Here is a 22,889-nt window from a genome sequence, read left to right as displayed (position 1 = left end):
TTTTCTTCATAATAAATAATTAATTAATCACACAATTAAATAAAATAATAATAACACAATTAATAATCCATGCAATATAATAGGGTACCGTTCAAACGGGCAACTAGGGTGCTAATAGCCTAATACCTTCCCTAGGGTGTAATCGACTCCCGAACCTGGATATCAAAGTCCAAGGCCCAATGTGATTGGGCCAAAAGATTTTTCTACATTTTTTGACTGAAAAAAATGTAGTGGCGACTCTAATAAGTTCGTGCAACCGAAAATCGGGGCGCGACAATAATATTTTTCAGTTATTACGAATATCTAAAATTAAGAATGTAGACCAATATAATTTTATAAAATGAAATATTATGTTATTATATGTAAAGTTATATAATTTATATATAAGAAAAATAATAATGTTAATTAATAAATATGATAGTGTCTATCAACACACTAGAAATTATAACTACAATTTTAAATATTATGTTGCCTCGAAGGCTATTTAGTTGAAATGATATAATTTTGTTCTTTTAGGCAGACTCTTTTAAAATATGAATATTAAATGATTCTGTTATCAAAATACAATAAAAATAATTAATTAGTAAATAGACACCATTAATAAAAGTTAATTTTGAGGAGTTGCTAAAATTATTAACAAATTGAATAACATTAACTTATTATTTATGTTACTTAATTATCATAAAACTATTCAAAATGATATTATAAATAGGGCCAAATATAATATAATTTTACTTGTCTTTACATGTAAATTCACTTTAAAAAATTCCTATTCAACTTAAATAAATTTGTTTGTGAGGTAGTATATTTTAACTATAATATTATTGCATAAGAGCATTTTCTTTTCTCCTACATATCTCAATCTTAAGTAGAATGCTAGTGCATAAAAATTAAAATAAATAATTAGAATCAGAATTACATATTTATCATTAAACAGGCAAGATGATAATATATATAAATAACATAACAAACAAATAAAATTATGTAAACCTTAAGTGATGTACATATAATAACTATTGTGTATATCATTGATTGATACTCACAGAAGATCCTTCTTATGTCCTTTACCCTTAACTGAAATTAGATAAAAATGAGTAAATTATTAATCAAAAAAATGCTTATTCTACTAAGCAAAGAAGAAATATGTTATGAGTTTGTGCTAATTAATCAATTAATAGTTCAATATAGTATTTATGAATAGATATAGTAATTTATTTGGTGCATAATAATCAATACTTCAATAGTTATTAATTGATAGATTTTTTAGATATATGAGAGAGAAGTTAAATCCTTAAATAAGTAAAAATATAATAATTCAGGACTTCATAAAGTTAAATAATGACCTTGCTTACCCACTTTGCCCAAGTAATGGTTATATTTAGCTATTCACTCATTCTTTAATTATTACTATCAACAAATGCTTCTTAATTTTGCAACCAGCTACACGCCCCTGACTGCGCTTATCATTCTAATTATTATTATTATACAAAACTTTCAACTAAATAATATGTCAAGTAGTTATTTTTTCAAAATATTATAAAATTCAAATTTTAATATAATTTTCTTTGGTGCTAAGAGTCACTCATAAGAATTAAACATTTAACTTTTTTGTCATACTTTGAATCTTACGTGATTAAACCAACACCGAGTTAATAAATCCTGATATTGTTCAGATAATCTTAATGAAAATAACGTGGCACTGTGGCACTTACTTACTAGTTTAGTTGCTGGGTCATTCTCTTTCATTCTTCCGTTTAGTACTTTTTCAGTTGTACGCTCCATCTCTCAAAATCTTAACTCTTCCTCACGCAATCTCTCTCTCTCTTTGCGTAAAGTAACACATTCGCGCGCCAAACAAGACGGTGTCGTTTAGCTTCTTCCTGCGATGTCGCTTTAACTTAAAACGACTCCTCCTCTTCCATTCCCCTATCTCTCTATCTACACGTGAGAGATGAGGTTAACATTTGATGCGATTCTCAACCTTCTCCTTCTTCTCTCTCTTCCATTCTCTCTCCTCGCCGTTAACTCCGACATGGACCAGGAACTGATACTCACGGAGACGAATGCAACCATCGCTGCCAATAATAATGCCTCGCTTGCGAGATCCGATGGTGAAAGCTTCGCTAACATGATTGATCGTGCTCTCCAAAGAGAGTTTCCCGAGAATGAGCAAAATGAAGGTTCGTTCGGTCGCTCGTAGATCTACATTTTTGATTTCCTCTTGTTTATTAATATTCGGAAATGCCGTTGAATTTGAGTTTTCTTTCTATTTTGAATGTGTTATTGTGCAATTTCTTGATTTTGAATTTTGAGATTGATGCATTGGAATGTGAGAGTTGTGATACGAAATTTGTGCGATATACTTTATCGGAAAATATGTGATTGGATAGTTTTGCTCCGTTTTGTTTTAGACTTTCAGTTTTTTACTTTTATGATTATGATGTTTCACCAATGAAATGTTATCATTATCGGTATGTAAAATATTTTGGTGGATACAATGGCATGAACTTACAGAATCTTTTATGAACCACAAGTTGCATTGTGGGAAGTTTTATTCAAACAAATGCACTTGGCCAATTACCATGATCTTTTCAGGTACTGATGCTGGTAGTTTCAATAATAGCGTTGCTGAACAGCAGGTGTGTGGTGAATTTCTTTTAATGATATATATTTAATTTAATTGCATGCTGAAGTTGTAGATGTTTTTCCATGTGAAAAAGTCACAAAGGAAATTGGTTCTAGGATTCTAGCAGCCTAATCTTGTTAATTTGGACATTTAGCTTTAGACTAGAGGCCTAGAGTTCATTCTGGTAAGTATTTATGCCTTTTGACAATAGTTTCTCAGAACAGCGTTAAGCTGATCAAGGACAGAAATCGGAATAGATGATAACTGAGTAGGCAGATTTCACTTACAAAGCATGTTTTAGAATTTCTGTTGGGATAACGAATTTAATGGCGGGACTGCAAAACCTGTGGCTCGTTTACCCTTCACCTCCATTTTTACAAATGTTATTTCTTTTATTTTTAGGGTTTTTATATGTGTGGCTTATTATTAGCCCTTGAATATACTTTTGATCTAATATCCTTCTTTCTTGTGACGTGTTTGATGTATCAGGCTATTTTGGAAACTGTTGCTAGAGTGAAGCCCAAGAAAAATGAGAGCAAAGAGGAAAAGTATACACCTCTTTCTTGTAGAGTACATTAGATTTTGTGGTTTTCCTTAAAAATGTAATTCAATGCTACTAGCTATCTTCAGCATTTATGATATATGTTAGTGTTTTATCAGGCCATTTCAGTTCCATGATGTTTTTAATTTGGATAGTGAGAATCAGGCTGAGGATATGCCAACTTTAATTGATCGAAAGGTATTCAAGCTTTTGAAGTTAGACCCTTCAAATATAGAGAATGTAGTAATATTTTGTAAGACTACTCTTTTTCAAAATGAATTTAATTTTTATATTTTACTACTGGTTTCATCTTCAGGACAATGTCTTTATCATATCCAATCGCAAGTCAAAGTATCCTGTTCTTCAGTTAGACTTGAGGTTTACTTACAGTTTCTTTCTTCCTTTTCTTTCTTTCTTTCTTTCTTTCCCAAATGGCATTTCATGTATGTGTTGCTAGAACTACTAACTGGTGAGTTGCTTACCCCTTTTGAAATTCCATATTTTTCAGATTGATATCAGATCTTGTGATTGTCATTGTTTCTGCAACCTGTGGTGGCATTGCCTTTGCTTGTGCTGGACAACCGGTTTGATATGATTGCTTTATTGTTTTATGTATATATCTCTACAATATACCTTTTATTAGTGGTGTCATTCATACATTCAAATTTGTAGGTTATGACGGGATATCTGCTAGCAGGATCGATGATTGGGCCAGGAGGCTTGAGTTTTGTTAGCGAAATGGTCCAAGTATGTTGCCTTTATAGTTTTTTTGCAATTTACTTGAAGAAAATTTCCCCCTTTTTAGCCAGTCACATTATTTCATGAAAGAAAAGAAGTGTTAATGGGGTCACAGGGTCATATAATGTCTTCATATATGGTATATTGAAATAAAGTGACAAATTAAAATGTAATCTTATTTATCACCTAGTAATCTAACATACTGCTTCCATTCCATGCAGGTTGAGACAGTTGCTCAATTTGGTGTCATCTTTTTGCTTTTTGCATTGGGCTTGGAATTTTCCACAACAAAGGTTGGTTTGTATTCTCATGTATTTCTTTTAGCTTAAACTCGTGTATTTTTATCTCATCCATGTATATTATAAGCTTGTTTTCTCATGTTTTGCAGCTTCGAGTTGTTCGAGCAGTGGCTATTCTTGGTGGTCTGCTCCAAATCTTCTTATTTATGTGCTTGTGTGGAATAACAACTTTGGTATGCTGTTATTTATTTCTTTAAATATTACCCTAAGATAATTTTATTCTCTATAAATGTGCATTGCCGGTTATATGACCTCTTATTATTCAATATCTTACATCAAGTATACAATGATCCATGATACCCATTACAACAATAAAATCCTTTTCCCATTAGGTGGGAAATAATACATGTTAGACCTCTAAAAATGATAGTGCTTTTCATCCTTGACTTTGTCTAACATCTATCATTTCTCACATGAGTATCTACAGCACGATAGTTTTGAACCTTTGGCATGTCAATCAATTTCATTTTGTTGTCTATATTGGAGGGTGAGCCTAGACGCAACGGGAAGATTGTTGTTTAGTGAGAATGAGGTGATAGATTCAAACCCTGGTATTGAAATTATAGGGTATTAGATACGGAAGAAAAAATATTAATCGTCACAAATAGTAAAATTGTATCGATACTATTGTAAATGATGTGATTATATTGTGATACAAAAGACATAATCCTATATCTAAGTATCGTTGAGATTTTCTTTAAAATATCATTTAAGATACTTTCATATATTCTAATACCTAGGAACAGTCTCTCTGCTTCTAGGGATAAAGTTGCGTAAATCTACCTTCCCTAAACCCCACTAGGTGGGAGCCGCCTGCACTGATTGCCAATTTTTTTGTACTATGGGTGAATTGACCTAGTTATCAAATTTCCTTTGGTACAGGCTTGTAGGATGAGTTAGGATAGTTGTATTTTGCTTGACTTGTTAAGGTTGTAAAAATAGTTCTCTAGGAACATTTTTTTTATATTTTAAGGCTCCTGGTTGAGTGAAATAATGATGTTGTTCTGTACTGTTATTTATCGCAAAACATTTCCATTTTAGAGGCAGTGGTTTTCTAATGAATGCGCCTAAATCCTACCTGCAGTTATGTGGTGGTAAATCATCTGAAGGAATATTTGTTGGTGCATTTCTATCCATGTCTTCAACAGCAGTGGTAATTTCCTGACCACATTTTAACATATTTTATGGTATTCCATTGCTATATTATACAATTCAAGTACACAACTACAATTTGTTTGGCATTTTTATGTTGTTTTACTTCAGCATTATAACTGATAGGTATTTTAATTTTTAACCTATGCTTTCATTTTAATAATTGTAATGTACTGTTGCAAACATTGCCTGGTTGCATTTGTGTTAGGTTTGATGGTGATTCATACTTGAATATTCTATAAAGCCATCACTAACGCCCCAGACAAGTAAGAGTTAGTTAAAACTTAAATGGCTGGATAATGAAAAATGTGAGAAATAAAGATATGTTTGGTTGTAGATGGTGATCATTTCTAGGTCAAGGTGTTAGTTGCAATATGTTTAATAAGTAGATCAAAAAGATAAAAGCTGAAGCACAAAATTGACACCTTTTGCGGAGGAGATTATTTGATCATATGATAATAATATTTCACTAACTAGGGCAGAAGACAGAAAGAAAGATCATCTGTTAAGAATTGATGAAGTCTTTTCCAGGATAAAAACCGTATCAACAGTTTATGCTCTTTTTTAAGTATTTGGTGTATGAGAGGAATGTTTGCATTTTTTAAGGTTCTTTTACTGTTACATATGTTATGGTATAGGATCATGTTTATGCTTTTACGGAGTATCTATTGTGCTATGTCCATGGTCTGTTTAAAGGACTATTGATTACTGATATGCAAATAGATTGCTTGTAGCATCTTCAAGCCCTTTTGATACTCTTTCCATTTGTTCTGTTTAGGAAGAAATTTTAGCCTATCCTTAACTCTCTTTCCACTCCATCAGGATTTCTTATTTTCATTAAAAAAATATTATAGCTAGAACAGAGGACATAGTTCTATTTAGTATTTTATAGAGGAGACATTTGTGTGCCGATGTTTTAGTGAAATCAGAGTTCCAATTGAGTTAAATTTTCTCTCGACGAAAATCTAAAATTTTAGTAATCACTTTAATGCTTGAGGTTATCATTCTTCTTTGCTGTCAGACCTAGACAGAGCATTCTCTTCAAGTATTTTATTTCCCTGTTAAAGTTATATAACTTAAGATTTGTTTTTACTCTTTTTTGCTTCAGGTCTTAAAGTTCTTGATGGAAAGGAATAGCGTTAATGCCCTTCATGGTCAGGTTACAATTGGAACTCTGATTCTGCAGGTATTTAATTTTAGTTCTATATTTAATTATTTATGAATGCACATATATGGCTGCTACCAGTTGTACAATAATAGCGCCTACTAGTGCAATCAATGAGGCTGATATTCTTTGTTAGGATTTTTTCACATATACCATTTAATGCCAAAATAACAAATGATCCATTTCAGGATTGCGCTGTTGGTTTGCTCTTTGCGCTGCTTCCAGTCCTGGGTGGAACATCAGGTGTTCTTCAGGGAGTAATATCCATGACTAAATCGTGAGTAAATTATAGGATGGAATGTCCCTGATTTACACTATCTTAACATAGTTTATGAAGGTCCATGACATGTGACACTAAACCCCTAGGTTCCCATAGTGCTGCTTAGTAGTCTGATCCCGTCATTCTGCCATGTCCAATTTTACCAATAATTTGTACATGTCATGGTATATTCTTGTCATCATTTTCATTTTTTGGCTTTTTATGAGATTATAAGAACATGTAGATGCCAATAAGTGCAGAAATATTGGTGTGCCTGTCTCCTCATTGGGACATTAGTCCATTACTGGAGCATGCTCTTTTTTTTTGTATAACCAAGGGTATCCCCTCACCTTATGGGTAAGGAACTAATAAACGTAATATTCTACATAACTTTGATTGCTGACAATTGTTGTTTTTATCAAAAGAATGATTGTAGTACCGGGATTACATAGGCATTTTATTATTATAATATCACTATTATGAAAATTTTAGTACAAAAAGTCTTCTATAAAAAAAAAACATGAATAAAATATATATGTGAGAGAGGAGTACATACTATAGATGACAAGAAATCACTCCCTAGCAAAGGCACAAAAGCAAAAGAAAGAAATAATCAAACAAGGCCATGAATAGAATAAATCTCTTCACCCCTTGGAGTCGTTCCTTGGACAAAATAAAACATTTATAAGTATGAATGTTCTGCTCTAGCCGTATCCAGGGATAGCCGAAATAACATTCCTAGGTTCAGCCTTCCCTCCTTTCTCCTGCCAAAGAACATGAAACTAATTAAGAGAAATTGTTTGAAGCTCAAAAGGACACCCAGGATTCACCAAAAAGTCCCAATAACCAACACCAGCAGGAGTTGATTGCTGGGTAATTCTGAAAAAGCTGGTAACCTGTAAGATTTTTATAAATCTGAGTTTGAACTGCATATTTTCAAGTTTAGTTGATCAGACTTTAAAATGCAGCTAGACAACTAAATATGTCCTTGAGAGGTTGCATTGGCTAGTTAGGTGCACTTGGATAAATGGAATAAAATTGCGGTAAAAAAATGGAAATTCTGTAATAGCTGTTTGGGTTTGTTTGGAAGTAAGAAATACATGGTAAGGAAATCTAGTTGTTTCTTAGAGTCAGTTATCTAATATTTTGGTTTCCTCTGCTGGACTGGGTGATATTGTATCGGCCCTCGGATGAAATAAATAGAAAATTGACAATATCAGCATCTTACAGTAGATATAATTAAAGAAATTTATGCTTTAGCCTGCTTTGCATAATGACACTATTAACTGTTTCAGGTTGTTAATCAGGGGCAATGAACAAAAGATAAAAGAAAAGAGCATCTGATTCTATCTTCAGGGTTTTTTTTTGTTTGATTTGATCCAAAATAAAAAGAGTGTTTTCATTTGTTCTTATACTGGCACTACACTAAACAGATGATTGCATATAAACTATTAGCCTGTCTGTTGAATATCACAAGGCAGACAGCTTGACTTGATGCCCTGATGATATTAACTCTTTTGTTCTTGCTTAATTTTATGCTTGTTTTAGTCATTTGTTCCTAATGATTTACTAATTTTATTGTTTCAGGCTGTTGATCTTAGTTACATTTTTAGCCATTTTGTCCATATTGTCTCGTACTTGTGTACCATGGTTCCTTAAGCTTATGATAAGCTTATCATCTCAGGTGAAGATAGACCTTTGACTCTGGTGTTAAATGCTTTGCTCATGCGTTAGTTTAACTGATTTTTCTCTTGTGCAGACCAATGAACTTTATCAACTGGCATCCGTGGCATTCTGCCTACTTGTTGCTTGGGTGTGTCTTCTGTCAATTCTCAATCTTAATTACTTGGCAACACTGTTTTTTTCTCAATATATAGTAGTATGCAACATTTTCTACACTGTAAAGTGCCTTTAATCATGTTTCTATGGTTGTTTCCTCTTGTTGTGTAATGACTTATGTCTATGCACCAAACTCTCTTCCCTACATGCATACACACACTATGAATTGTACATGCATTTATGCAGTCCAAATGACTCGTGTGCCTTTTAACAATGTGTTTTAATTTTTACTTTATTTCAGTGTAGTGATAAACTGGGTTTAAGCCTTGAACTGGGTTCCTTTGCTGCTGGAGTCATGATATCAACAACAGATCTTGGTCAACATACGCTTGAACAAGTAACACATTTTCCCACTATAATATATACTTTTTAATTACAATTTTTACTACATATATTATGTTTTCAAGAGTTGGAAGTTTCCCAATTAATAACTGTATACTTTGTACCAAAACTATAAAGAGTGCGGCCCGGTGCACGAGGCTCTCACCTAGTGGGGTCTGAGGATGGTAGATGTGTGAAGCCTTACCTTTGCTAGCAAAGAGGTTGTTTCCAGGATTTGAACTCATGATCTCCAGGTCATGAAACAAGCAACCTTACTGTTTCGCCGAGGCCACCCTAACCAAAAATTCAATCCCAAGTTAATTTAACTTTTCCCTTTTTTCTTGATAAAAACCTGAGGTTTGAGGAGTATTTTTTCCCTCAATATTTGTCATGTTCTATATTTTCTGCTGGGATTCAATTGCGGTTTGTCATGACACGTAAGAATGTTTAGGGGGAAATGCTTGAATATTCTGTGTTTGATACTGTTTGTTTGTATTATAATCATGGATGTCTGTACATGGACAAAGATGATTTTCATGAAGTGTTCTTGCTTATTACAATTTACAAGTTTATTATCTTTCTTTTGTTTACTTGTATCCAAGTGAACTAAATTCAACTCCCAACATGCCCAAATGAATTTTAGGGAACCTCCTTGATGCACATAAATTTTGAGATGATTGGTGCTTTTCCACCTATTTGAGCTTACTCAAGCTTGTTGGTTTTTAGGTTGAGCCAATTCGCAACCTTTTTGCCGCTTTGTTCTTGGCCAGTATTGGGATGCTTATACATGTTCATTTCCTTTGGAATCATGTTGACATTTTACTGGCAGCTGTTATATTGGTGATCATTATAAAAACAATTGTAGCTGCAGCTGTTGTCAAGGGCTTTGGCTACAACAACAAAACTTCAGTTCTTGTAAGATTTTACAAGTGTTAATACAATTGTATCTTCTTGTTGGTTACTTCATTCATTTTCATTGACGGAGGAGTCTTAGGTTATTCCACGTGTGTAGGTTGGGATGTCTCTAGCACAAATTGGGGAGTTTGCCTTTGTTCTTCTAAGCCGTGCTTCAAATCTTCATTTAGTTGAGGTGAGTGCATCATTTTGAACTGTTCATTTTAGGTGATTATGCTTATTATTAGGAAGACAATGAATTTACCTTCTTACATCGTTTGAAACATTTTTAACTCACGAAGGTCTGATCCTTACTGCAGGGGAAGTTGTACTTATTGCTCCTTGGAACAACAGCCCTCAGTCTGGTATGCATGCAGTGTTTTACAGAAGGATAGTTTTCCATAGGAATTGGGATTTGTCAATCATAAAACACTGTTTAAATTCTGATCTTTATTTTATTTGGGTAAATATAAAATACTTGTTTTTTAAGCATCATGGTGAGGTCTTGTCCATTTGCCATGAATTCAAATAAGCAGTTATTACTTTATTGGCATTGTGTACTTTGTCTAACTTGAGCCATTTTAGTGGACAGTCATGATAGGATTTAAGCATTGAATTCTCAGATATATTTAGATAATTGGCCTGTAGAGATTTTAATCTTACTCAGACAGAAATAGTGCAGGTCACTACACCTTTGCTTTTCAAGCTAATTCCTGCTGTTGTGCATCTCGGTGCATTGTTACGGTGGTTCCCTCCTGATAGTCCAGCTGAGGTAACTTCATAGCTTATTAATTTAGAATGGAATTACAAGATTTTGTAAGCTTTTTTTCGTTTAACTGTCTTAAGGTTCTTGAATTGATTGTCCTCTCAGATTGCATTTAAGGTGGACAGCTACCGTTCAGAGAGTGCTAAGCGTATTCCTTTAATGGTTCAAGACTCTCATCATAGTTCATGATATTAAAATATATTATGAAGCAGAAATGCAATTTTTTTCGGCCTTTACCTCATGGCTTCTTTAAGTCGAGGTCAGGTGCCAAAGAGTGCAAATGAGATTGACTAAGTGAATCACACTTTCCATTGAAAAAGCACACTTTAAATGCTGATTGCTTTGAGAACACGCACTGGAAATAGTGAATGCAATGGCAAATGCAGGCTAAGGGGCCTAGGAGTTTTAACCGGATCCATCCACTAACCTAGTAACATGGGGCCATGTTATTGAATGGCCTATTTTTTTTGTATAAAGTAATGTCCAGTTGCAGTTAGTAGTTAGTAGTGTAATTGATTTTAGATGTTAACTTGTTATATTTTTTTCCACTTTTATTTTATAATACTTTTTTTGGTTGATTGGTTTCTGAATATGTTTAAGTTGTCTCTGTATAAGTCTAGAAATCAAGGGAAGTCGACTGTACCATGTTGATGACTGACTTTAATATTTATGCATTATCAATGTAAAGTTTTTCATAAAACATGTTATCTATATTATTTTTATTTAAAGTTAATAATGATTAATATATCAATGGTTATAAACTATGTGGAACCACTAGTCCTGTCTCTGCACGACATAAAGTATAAACCTTGGCATAAATCTATGTGCACTTGGTTATTCTGTCCTGGCTGCATTGAACAACCATGCTCATCGGCAATGAGCTGCAATCCCTGGACTTGCCAATATATTTTTTGGCTTACTGTTCCAAATGAGTTTTATTAATTATTTATTAAGGGAAGAACTGTATGTTTGGTTTTATTGTTTTCGATTTACGCATTGAACTTTTTGTTTGGTTTTGGACTTTTTAGTAAAAATATACTAACAATTTTTTCAATACTCAACTAAAATTTATTGAGTTCATATTCAAAAGATCTAAACAAGGATTTTAAGCTACAGATTTAAAACAAACAAGTGATATGGCCAACTCGAAATTAAAGTTAATTGAAAAGACCAATTTGAAATTTTAAAATATCTATTTGAAAAATTACAAAAATTAGAGTTATGGATTTTTTACATAGTTATGGATTTATTCTTAATTAAAACTGGCCACAAACTGCTCATTATCATAACAATATATGTGAGAGAATCAAATCTCTCAAACTCAAACTTCTGTTCTACTGCTAGAACTAGAAAGTTGGTGGTGGACACTCTTTTGAATACATAATGTACCTATCTCTGACCGCAAAGTATTATAGTACCAATTTAGATAATGAAACAAAAGTTGCCCAATCAAGGTTGGACCAATCAATAAGAGATCATCTTAGTTAGTTACAAAAGAACAGAACAAAAAAATAACAAAAATATAAACAAAAGGACAATCTTGTAATGGAAAAGTGAAAACCCTTACAAAATGGGTATTCAACTGATAAATAAAGAGCTTCCAATTTCATTATACTATCCTCTCTCCTCTTCCAAGTACAAAATCTGATATATCATTTACAGTATTAATCTAAAAAAGTAAAAAAACTTGAAGCTGTTGATAAGAGAAAATTCAGAAGAATCTGCAACAAACTTTAAGCCTCTACGCTCTCAAGTTTACTACAACATCCTACTTGTCTTCTACATACAATATCCCACAAGAGATTTAAGTGCTATCTTGGCAACACACATGCTTCTGATTATCCTTCTTTATTTTCTCTATTAATGTGCTCTGGAAAATGGAAATGTGTATAGCAATCATATAGAATGTCACCTTCCAGCATCCTCAGCACCTTTAAGAGAAAGTATAACAAATAAAATTGAGGGAGGCATGGACCATTAAATAGCAATATAATTCTTTTCTACATAACTTTGTGTTGCATATGCTAATTTTGTACCAAGAGGAAGTTCATTTCATTTTAAAACACAACTCGCAGCTCTGGTATTGCAAGGAATTCCTCTAGATATATGAAGTAAAATTTCAATGATTTTATGACATAACAAGGAAGCATGTAACTATAAACATGTAAAAGTGAGCATGATTTATGATATAACATTATGTAACCGACCCGACTTGTGAGATTTAAGATTTGGTTGTTGTTGTGGAAATGAAATAATCTTCCAACCTGAGACATTCGAGGCCTTAAATGAGGATCGCGTTTGATGCACAAAGAGCAACATTGCAGCATGCGATGAACCTCGTCATCTATATAGAAGTTCCTTAAGTTGGGATCGAGTAAATCGAGAATGTCATGTTCTTCAAGCAAGGGCCGTGCCTAATAAAAAATTGAACCATAAGCAATGATGAATGAATAACTTAAAACAGAAAAAAATGCAGGTACAGTTACTCTGCTGATTAAAGCCAAAGTTATATCTCATCTAACATATGTACCGTGTACTAAATTCACCCTATTGCGTATCACACATATTATGAATAAGGAATCATAGTACCAGATAACTATGAAGCGTTAAAACTGCTTCCTTAAATTCAATCCAGAGTCAATATTTGAACTCATTATGAAAGCAAAACTAAGAAGCATTGGATCAAAAACCACAACATTTAATACATTGAAAGCTTAGAAAGCTATAGCCTATATATATCATCATAAAGAGTAATGCTACAAACACATTCTTTAAAAAATGGCTAAAAACACTGTCACATTATCAGCTACAACTAAAATTTCATGGAAAATATACCCATTCACTAAGGCATTGTTGGCCTCTGGGCCTGTTTATATCCATAGCTTTTCTTCCAGTAACAAGCTCCAATAATACTATCCCAAAGGAGTACACATCAGCTTTTTCAGTAATTTGACCACTTTGAGCATATTCTGGAGCCAAATATCTATGAAACAGCATGGTTTGCATTATCATTTTTTAAAACTAACCAAAAGAAAACAAGAGATGAATAAGAAATTTGGTTTGATCAAACACTTACCCAAATGTTCCTATCACCCTAGTTTCCACACCCATATCTCCATCAGGCTGCCATCTAGCAAGTCCAAAATCTCCGACCTAAAATCCGTTAGAAGAAGTTAGTTGAGCCATTTCATTTCATATCATTATAATTACAACCATAGGTGTGAATGAATATATGATACCAATAATGCAAACATGAAGTAGATTTTATAATTGAAGAATAATAAGACATACTAATGCTTCAAAATCATGAGTTAGAAGGATGTTGTTAGGCCGCATATCGCGGTGTACTATACAACCAACTCTACATTCTTCATGAAGGTATCTCAAACCACGAGCTGCTCCAACTGCAATTTTTTGCCGTGCCGACCATTCCAGTACATTCTGTTTTCGTCCTGCGAATTAAAACTTTTTCAGATTATTTCACCAGGTAAGACATTTAGCATTGGTATATACTCTATATACCAACCAAAAGTTTAAATCTTGTAAGAATAGAGTCATAGAACTTTGAAGGGAATAGTAAGTACAGTTTATATCTATTTGCAATCTGCTAATGAATGTAGCATAAGGATTCAAGGAATTTACCATAAAGATGAGAATCCAGAGAGGCATTGCAAATGTATTCATAAACTAACAATCTTCTTCCATCCTCTACACAAAATCCTATCAGCATCACAACGTTACGATGTTGTGCACAGCTTAAGACCTCGACTTCTGAGCAAAATTCTTTATCGCCTTGAGTACTGGCCAATTTATATTGCTTGACAGCAATGACTTGACCATCTGGTAGGATACCGCGGTGTACAGAACCGAAACCACCTTCAGCCAAGAAATTTGCTTGCGAAAAACCACCCGTGGCAAGTTGCAATTCAGTAAATGTAAACCACCTTGGAGGATTCCCAAATACAGGTGCCTTATGCTGACAAATAGAACACAATGGAGGTGGTCCAAGAGGGGCATTTCTGGCTAGTGAAATTGATTCTCTAACACTTTTGTTTATGTTTACATCAATTTTACAATTAAGCATTCCTACAACAGGATCTAGATCCATCTTTGAAAATTTCTGAAGCACAGCTTCATAGGTAGAAACCAAAGCCTTATCACTGGATCTTTGCATATTGTCTTCATGTTTTGAGAACTCACCATCAATACAAATTACATTCTCAATCCATGGCTGAAAATATGAACTTTTGGATGATGAACTTAGCTTTTCACTCTCGGAGTCAGATTCAATACCCTCAAGATTTGTCAGACCCTCGAAGGGAAAACCTCTCCTTCGTCTTTCATAATTATCAAAGTTGAAAAATGGCGAAGTCCCGTGATCTGTGCTTGATATTGATGATGTTCCAATATCAGTTGCAGTCATTAGCGGCGACCCTTGCTCTGGACTACTAGCAGGAGTAACTGCTGGTCCTCTAATTATATCTGAATTATCAGACTTGTCTTTTAAGTTTCTTGTATATGCATTAAGCTCCAGTGACAACGAATAACCCTCATTGTATTCCATCTTCGGTGAAATGTTCAAATTTAAGCGTAGAATCTTCGGCCCAGATCGCTTCATAATTGCAATATTGCAATGCAGCTGCTCCATGCAGTATTTCTTTTCATGTTTCAATTTTCTGTAATTGTGGAAGAATGAATAGTTGTTTCAGTCCATAATAAACCAGGGAAACTTTAAAACATGAACAACCTTCTTATTAATGGCAATGCATATCAACAAAAAGCTCAACAAACACATGCATTAAACAAGAACAATGTCTCCAACATAGAATGTGAAAATACAAAAGTGTTAATTAGTATTATATTTATTACTTGTCCAATATAACCCAACATGATTGGACTCTCTTGGCTTCAGCAGCCACCTCTCCAAATAAATAGCCTGAAAGAATCTTTGCTCTGATCTTTGTCTGTGTAAATATTTGTCAGGTTAGAAAAGCTGCACACTATATATATATATAAATCAAAATATAAAAAAGAACACATTACAGTACACATATGTTGAAGTTATTACAATGTTATGTTCCAACCTTATCCGGGTCATAAAAACCATGGAGTTGAAGCACCAATTGAGAACAAGAATTTGTAATTACTTCTTTCGGATCTGAAACAGATCGCCACTGACTACTGGTACAATCAGTAGTAAATCTTGAAAGCCCCCACACCTTTTTGCCTGAAAATGTACACATTACACTCAATCATAAATGCAGTTACCAAAATGACTATAGTTGGTTTCAGAATAATCTCTGCATTGTTCAGATCTGAAGGAACTCTAGCTCATCAAATCCACATATTCATTGATTCAAAACTCAATTATGAAAACTAAAATTTGTTGGTGAATTTTCCTCTTTCCATATATAGTGTTTCATTTTCCACATGCAACTATTTATTCTACTCTTTTCCTCTTATGAACTCAAACATAGCATCATATTAAGTATGACACAGACACACATCTGAAGTAAAGGAAATAAAGACATTGCAGATAATTGAATGAAAATAATGAATTAACAGTGAACAATACTTGAAGATAGTGCTGGCATGACAACCAATAACTTAATGCAATCCCCTGGTTGAACAACATGAGTCAAAGCCCAAACCAAAGCAGTTTTTGAAAGATCTTTGGAAGCTTTAACTGCAACCACAACCACTTTGCTATTCACATCTGAGGAACACATTTCTTCTTCATAATCACAACTACTACCCTTTTGGCTATTCATCTCAAATTCTCAATTTGCTAAAGGAACTAATCAATTACCAAATACCCATCTGATTTTTCTCCATCAGAAACACTAAAAGATTGCAACTTTGCATCAGGGAACAGTGAAGAGTGACAACATCCTCGAAAACCACAGTTTCTTTTGGGCTACCCAGAAGAAAAAAGTTGCAAAAAACACAAACTTCAAGGCACTTTAGTTAACAACCTTGTTTTCAAAAACACACACATGTGAAAACTCACAATCTACTAGCACTAGAAGCTACTCTTAGAGGTACATACTAAATAGAGTAAAGAAATTTTGTTACATAAATGGAGTTACAAAATGAGCAGAATTTCATGTTGAATGCATGAGGCTACTATGGAAACAGAATCTAGTGACCCAAGCTGAAAAATTCCATTTTTTATTGGCATTTTGTTGAAAAACTTTGATGCAATAATGATTGTGACTCAGAATAGAAAGAAAAAGCACTAAAAACAAAAAAAGGGAAGGATAATCTCAAGGAAATGATGACACTAAGAAATGGACAGTTTTTCAGGTGAGAGTGTAAGTATAAATCATAGTCACCACTCACCACTAATCCCAAAATTGAATTCAGTGAAAACTGAAAAAGGGATCAGATTAAGTACTGAATTTAGTGCCCTTCTTAGGAACCCACAAAATATTAAGCCTTTGTAATAATTAGAGTATAAGATTTTTATATATATCATTTATCACATTAATGTTTTAATCACACTGATTATATATAAATTTTTTACGCATATAGATATTAAACTCTTTAAGAAAATTCTAAAAAAGTAATGAGCTCTGAAATATGTCACTTGATGAACCGGAGGGAATGTATATTACTATCTAAATGTTTTCTATAATTTTTAAAGTTAAATGGTATATAAAGGGAACAATTGTGTGCCACCCTTAAAGTTAACTATATGATTAAATTTGTTAGTTGTTATGTGCTTTTTGTAACTTCTCTTTCTATTCAATTAACTTATTATTTATGTACCCAAAAAAATTATCTTAAAATGTTATTTTACTAATTAATTAATGTAAGAATATTTTATCAGTAAAATCAATTAATATACATATGATTAAAAGTAGTGGAAATATTTATTATTCATTAGGTTTTACTTTGAAATCACTCTCTAGTCTCAAGGAGTGTGCCATTGATGAGAGGCGAATGGGTTATTATTTGTGTCAAGTGATCTAGAAGCAATGAAATATAATTTACAAAATATCAACCCAAAAAAATTTGCATTGTACAAACATATAATAATATGTATATAGTACTTTTTTCTTTTAAACCTAGCTATACAAACCCACGTTTTTTATGTGATAACCCATGATGTTAGACTCGCAGCAAACTTTCTTTCAAATGAGTTATGTTTGTTCTAACAAGTACAAAATTTGGTTATATGTCAAAATTAAGAACAACCTCATAATCTCAGAAAAAAGATGTTTTATTTTTCCAATTTTCTAGTTAGATTAGGGTCTAAATACCTCAAGAATATGTCAAAATTAAGAACAAACTCATAATACATGGGCTTTCCTTTCTGTAATAAATAAATGGAGAAAGTTTTTTATAATATGAACATGTGATACAATTGTTAACTATGTATAGTGCTGAAATTAAAAATATGAAAAGCTAACAAGTGTCTTAATAACATATGTTAGAGGCTATATTGTAATTTGATTCAGGATTATATTTTTCATCTTCTTTGCCTTGTGTAAATGTAAATAATTAAATGATGCCATCTTTGTTTGATATGGTCAGAATTTTATGATGCTTGGAAAATGTTGAATAACATTGAATATTCTTGCATATGTTAGCTACAAATGGGACATGCCACAATTAATGTGGTTGTTGCTTCCAAAAGGTAAAAGTATATCTGTTATATTCCAAAGTTCAATGTGTAAACTTGTTGGCACCTTCATCAAAATTCAGAATCGATGGGATTTAGAGGCAAGTTTCATTATAATATAAACCATATTTTCATAATAATAAAAGTTTAGTTTGATGGTATTTTTCGTCTCTTTTTAGAAAAATAATATCTTATCTATGAAACTTTGAGCTCTTTCACGGATTGGATATACTTGTACTCTCATGGCTAGTACTGTTGTATTATAGCAAGAACTTATGATGATTTACATTATGAAATATTAAAAATTAAAAGAACTTATGATTATTTAAAATGCCTATTCATTGTACAAAAGATCATAGCAAAACATTTACCTGAGAGGATATCAAGGTGAAGTTCAAAAAAAATCTACCACACTAACATGTGAAGGGTTTGACTTCAAATGATTTGCAACTACATTTCTCAAATAGTACTACAACAATTGATATTATCAAAAACATGTTATTGAGCATTTAATTTTGCTGTAGATTGGTCCCAACAGAAGATTATACGCTACCAGCTACGAGATTCGTACAGCTACAATAATCATCTCATGTAAGAACTAGAAGGATGATATTAAAATAAGAAACCATTGATTCCTCCAAAATAACTATTTTGAAAACCAAATTCTTAATGGAGTTGCAGCATTGAATGTTAACCTTCTACATTGTATTGTTTAATAATGCATGTTTCTCAACTAGTTACATTTGAGAAACAATGCATGTTAGATCAACCAGTAACAATAATTGATTCTATAAAATGCATCAACCAAACCCTCAAGGGTGTGTAACCCTTGTCACTCACATTTACGGAAATAGATCACTTGTTTTGAACGGTGTCTCATTCTCTGTCCCAAGTCAATCAGAATGTTACTTTTTACTTATAAATTTTTTCTTTTATTCATATGACAATATGTGATTGGTCGGAACATGGAATAGGGAATGAGATACCATTTGAGACATGTGATCCGAGTCCCACATTTAATTTACATCTTAAGCTATACCTAATTTGTTGATAAGATTCAGTAGTGTGTTTTCCAATTCCTCACCATTGCTCCACTCGTGAACTTCTGCATTAACTAGTTTAGGATCACTAGAAATTTGATCCCATAGTGGATAATCCTTCCTTGGCATAACAAAATCACATCCCTTAAGGTTCAAAGTTGGGCAATAATCACCTATCCCATCTCCAATGTATATGAATCTTCTGTTTTCAGGTAAAGAACCTCGAATTCTATCTATTATTAAACCCTGAGATGGAAAGACCAAAAGAAAGAAGGTTATGTGGAACAAATTAGTGCAATGGAAAGCAAATCCAAAGAAATTGGGTGAGATTCTCTCCGGTACTGGACAATCAAGTTCTACAATATGAAACCCAGACTTATTTGATGATTTAAAGAAAAACTTTATTCATAAATAATTTAAAATCTGTATTCCTAATTATTTTTTTACTCTCACATGTTTACTTGAAGCAGAAATCACAGTTAGACTTTTATAAGTTCACAGGAATGAAACTACCAAATCCTCCACTAATTCAATGCTATTTTTTAATGTAGCATTGGTGACAAATCAGATAACCACACTGTTATAAATGTTAGCTAGGTGACTGGATGTTTCACTAGAGAAAGTTTTGATATTCTTAATTCCTGAACCAACTTATCAAACATTTTTGTTCAGGAGGAATTCACTTACTCCAAGAGTAAGTTTTTTAAATTTACTTCTCATCTTAGTCATCAATTTTAAAGAAACCTTGATGACTAGGATAAAGAGTAAGTTGAGTGAGTAGATCCCCACTCATCCATTAGGTAAGAACCTTGGATGTGGATATGTTGTCCCCAAACCTGTCCCCAACCCCATCCCTAACCAATCATAATGTAGCAAAAGTTGATAAAATCATGAATATTTGATTTTTTTAACTAATATGACATAATATAATTAGTTTGGGACAGACTTTGGGATAACAGTTATTGTCTAGAAAACTTGTGTATTACGTTGTCCCTATAAAATGGCAGTGATTCTATATGCTCCCATATTTTCTCATTTACCCCATCAGATGACATGTCCCAAAGTAGAAAAAATAGGAAATGCTATATGAAAATAGTGGGTGGGTGTGAAATGAAGAAAGGTGAATGCCAATAGAATCACCATAAGAAATTTAATTTATAATTTGTGTTTACCACTCTTTTTCATGTGATCACTTCCGAGTGAAAAAAGCCATTACAGGCTCATTTATTTTTTAGTCTTTTCGAATGGTTTCACATATTTTTCTTGGTCCTTTTCTGCCAGTGCGTAGTTGGCTATTCTCACCCACGCTTCTAGTGGTCTTCTTCTGGAAAACCACCATAACAAAGATTCTTAATAGTTTTCAAGTCCGCCTCGCAATTGTGGCTGCAATATTACGATTTTGATAGCTTCTGAATAGGAAATATAATTGCAGCCACATTGACTGTGTTTATCCGCAACTACATTAAAATCAACGTGACTGCAACAGCCACAACCCCAACTTAACATTATCTACCTAATACATAGTTAATGTTTTAAAAGAATGAAAATAACTGTTTCATGAAAAGTGAAATAATCATTCTCCAAGTTTGGAAATCAACCTAGTTTCACCAAATATGACTATTTCATAAACAACATATGTTTATATTGGGACAGTTATTATATATATAGCAATCAAATTGTTGGGAACAAGCGAATAATCAAATAGTAAAGAGTACACAGACAAGAGAATAACATAAGAGATTTGGTAACGAGGTTCGGTCAATTATGTCTACGTCCCCGAGAACGTTAAGCGACTACCACTATATATTATTAGAGAATTATGATTAGTGTTTGACTATTCTTTTCATTTTTACATTAGGTTTTACATAACATAAATATATATAGTTCTCTACCCCAACTCCATAACTTGTATTACTATTATCTAGAGATATGAGTCATTGTACAACAATCTCCAACTTGGCGAATATCATCAATCTTCATCTTCCGGCATTGGGTTGGGGGCGCTCCATAGTCCAGCATCAGTGAATGTTCAGCTGGCAATGTCTGACCTTGTCCACGGTAACCGGTTTGGTTAACATATCAGCTGCATTTTCTGAAGTGTGAACCTTCTGCAATAGTATATGCCCACAAGCTACCAACTCTATAATCTTGTGAAATCTCACATCAATATGTTTGGTCCTAGCATGATACATCTGGTTCTTTGTCAATAAGATAACATTCTGACAGTCACAATGCAGCGGAACTCCACCTCAGTCAATGCCTAACTCATTTATTAGTCCCATAAGCCACAGGGCTTCCTTAGAAGCTTCACCAGCTGCCATGTACTCTGCTTCAGTTGTGGATATAGCAACAACATACTGAACTGATGATCTCCACATAATTGGTTCACCTGCAAGGGTGAAGACAAACCCGTTGTGGACCTTCTATCATCCAAGTCTCATGCATAGTCCGAATCAACATAACCAATAACTGAAGGCTTACTCTGTTGGCTGCCAAACATTGTAGTCCCCTTCAAATATCTGAAAATTCATTTGACTGCTTCCTAATGTTGCTTCCTAGTTTCGACATGTACTTGCATACTTGACTAACTGCTTGTGCCAAGTCCGGTCTAGTACAAACCATAGCATACATCAAGCAACCCACTGCACTGGCATATGGAACCTTTGACATGTATTTCTTCTCTTCATCTGTCTTTGGACACTGATCTAGGGAAAGCTTGAAGTGATTTGCCAATGGAGTGCTCACTACTTTAGCATTGCTCATATCAAATCTCTCTAAGATCTTTTCAACATAGCTTTGTTGGGAGAGCCATAGTTTTCTAGCTCCCCTATCCCTGTGAATCTCCATCCCAAGAATCTTCCTAGCAGCCCCTAAATCTTTCATGTCAAACTCCTTACCTAGCATGACTTTCAGCTCATTGATATCACTCAAATGATTAGCAGCAATCAACATATCATCAACATAAAGTAACAGAAAAATAAACGAACCATCGTCAAGGCTTCTCACATAAACACATCAATCATACTCACAACGCTTATAACCAAGCTTCAACATATAAGTGTCAAACCGCTTGTACCACTGTCTGGGAGACTGCTTCAACCCATATAGAGACTTCTTCAACTTGCAAACCAAGTGACTCTGTCCAGCTGCACTGAACCCCTCTGGTTGTGTCATGTAAATTTTCTCCTCTAATTCACCATGGAGAAAGGCAGTCTTCACATCCATCTGTTCTAAGTGCATATCCCGGGTGGCTATCAAGGCAAGCACTGCCTTGATAGAAGTGTGTCTCACCACTGAGGAGAAAATCTCATTGTAGTCGACCCCCTTCTGTTATGAATACCCTTTTGGCACAAGACGAGCCTTGAACTTTTCTCCTTCTTTTTCTGATAATGTTGGCTTCCTCTTGTACACCCACTTGCATCCAACTGTACGCTTGTCTGGGGCAATGGAAAAAGCACCCAAGTTTGGTTCTTCTGTAAATACTCCATCTCCTCCATCGTGGCACCCATCCATTGTTCTTTCTCCTGACTGTTTATAGCCTCTTGAAAGCTACATGGATCTCCTGAACTGATATGGAGAGCAACTGAAGCCATATCCTCAAAGCCATATCTCTCTAGAGGTT

The 22,889-nt window shown here is 33.6% G+C and overlaps 3 protein-coding genes across 5 annotated transcripts in view; 1 reads left to right on the top strand and 2 right to left on the bottom strand.

Annotated features, from left to right (window-relative positions):
• On the top strand, positions 1,757-11,176 carry LOC109349861 (K(+) efflux antiporter 4-like). Its single transcript, XM_019590887.1, has 20 exons — positions 1,757-2,180; positions 2,596-2,639; positions 3,116-3,174; positions 3,287-3,365; positions 3,484-3,545; positions 3,676-3,751; positions 3,840-3,914; positions 4,127-4,198; positions 4,294-4,377; positions 5,289-5,357; positions 6,465-6,542; positions 6,710-6,798; positions 8,368-8,464; positions 8,540-8,593; positions 8,861-8,956; positions 9,667-9,855; positions 9,953-10,030; positions 10,155-10,199; positions 10,517-10,606; positions 10,706-11,176. The coding sequence occupies exons 1-20, from the start codon at positions 1,952-1,954 to the stop codon at positions 10,787-10,789; spliced, it is 1,749 nt and encodes a 582-aa protein (XP_019446432.1). The 5' UTR covers positions 1,757-1,951; the 3' UTR covers positions 10,790-11,176.
• LOC109349860 (inactive protein kinase SELMODRAFT_444075-like) lies at positions 12,031-16,940 on the bottom strand. 3 transcript variants are annotated; one of them, XM_019590886.1, is made up of 10 exons: positions 16,176-16,938; positions 15,685-15,827; positions 15,470-15,564; positions 14,243-15,276; positions 13,892-14,052; positions 13,677-13,753; positions 13,436-13,583; positions 12,865-13,014; positions 12,427-12,531; positions 12,031-12,341 (listed from the first exon to the last, which is right to left on the bottom strand). In XM_019590886.1, exons 1-9 carry the CDS (start codon positions 16,369-16,371, stop codon positions 12,439-12,441), a joined length of 2,097 nt encoding a protein of 698 aa, XP_019446431.1. In that variant the 5' UTR covers positions 16,372-16,938; the 3' UTR covers positions 12,031-12,341; positions 12,427-12,438. The 3 variants fall into 3 exon arrangements, 2 of the variants coding, with proteins under 2 accessions (XP_019446431.1, XP_019446430.1); XM_019590885.1 differs by having other exon boundaries at positions 12,031-12,531; XR_002108047.1 differs by lacking the exons at positions 12,031-12,341; positions 12,427-12,531 and having other exon boundaries at positions 13,436-13,569; positions 16,176-16,940.
• Positions 19,256-22,889, bottom strand: part of LOC109350457 (inorganic pyrophosphatase 2-like) — a 6,874-nt gene continuing 3,240 nt past the window's right edge. Inside the window, exon 4 of the mRNA XM_019591693.1 lies at positions 19,256-19,513. Coding sequence (XP_019447238.1) covers positions 19,256-19,513 — 258 coding nt within the window. The remainder of the gene's footprint in view (positions 19,514-22,889) is intronic.

This window comes from Lupinus angustifolius, chromosome LG06 (genome assembly GCF_001865875.1).
Source record: "Lupinus angustifolius cultivar Tanjil chromosome LG06, LupAngTanjil_v1.0, whole genome shotgun sequence".
Taxonomy (NCBI): domain Eukaryota; kingdom Viridiplantae; phylum Streptophyta; class Magnoliopsida; order Fabales; family Fabaceae; genus Lupinus; species Lupinus angustifolius.
The sequence above is the reverse complement of the archived record's forward strand: the minus strand, read 5'-3'. Positions and strand labels throughout refer to the sequence as shown.

Coding starts and splice junctions, on each gene's coding strand:
- LOC109349860 (XM_019590885.1), bottom strand. CDS start 16,371: ATGAATAGCCAAAAGGGTAGTAGTTGTGATTATGAAGAAGAAATGTGT. Junction 15,277..15,469: donor TGTTGGGTTATATTGGACAA/GTAATAAATATA, acceptor CCACAATTACAG/AAAATTGAAACATGAAAAGA. Junction 13,754..13,891: donor CTCATGATTTTGAAGCATTA/GTATGTCTTATT, acceptor AACGGATTTTAG/GTCGGAGATTTTGGACTTGC.
- LOC109349861 (XM_019590887.1), top strand. CDS start 1,952: ATGAGGTTAACATTTGATGCGATTCTCAACCTTCTCCTTCTTCTCTCT. Junction 6,543..6,709: donor TTGGAACTCTGATTCTGCAG/GTATTTAATTTT, acceptor GATCCATTTCAG/GATTGCGCTGTTGGTTTGCT. Junction 10,031..10,154: donor CAAATCTTCATTTAGTTGAG/GTGAGTGCATCA, acceptor TCCTTACTGCAG/GGGAAGTTGTACTTATTGCT.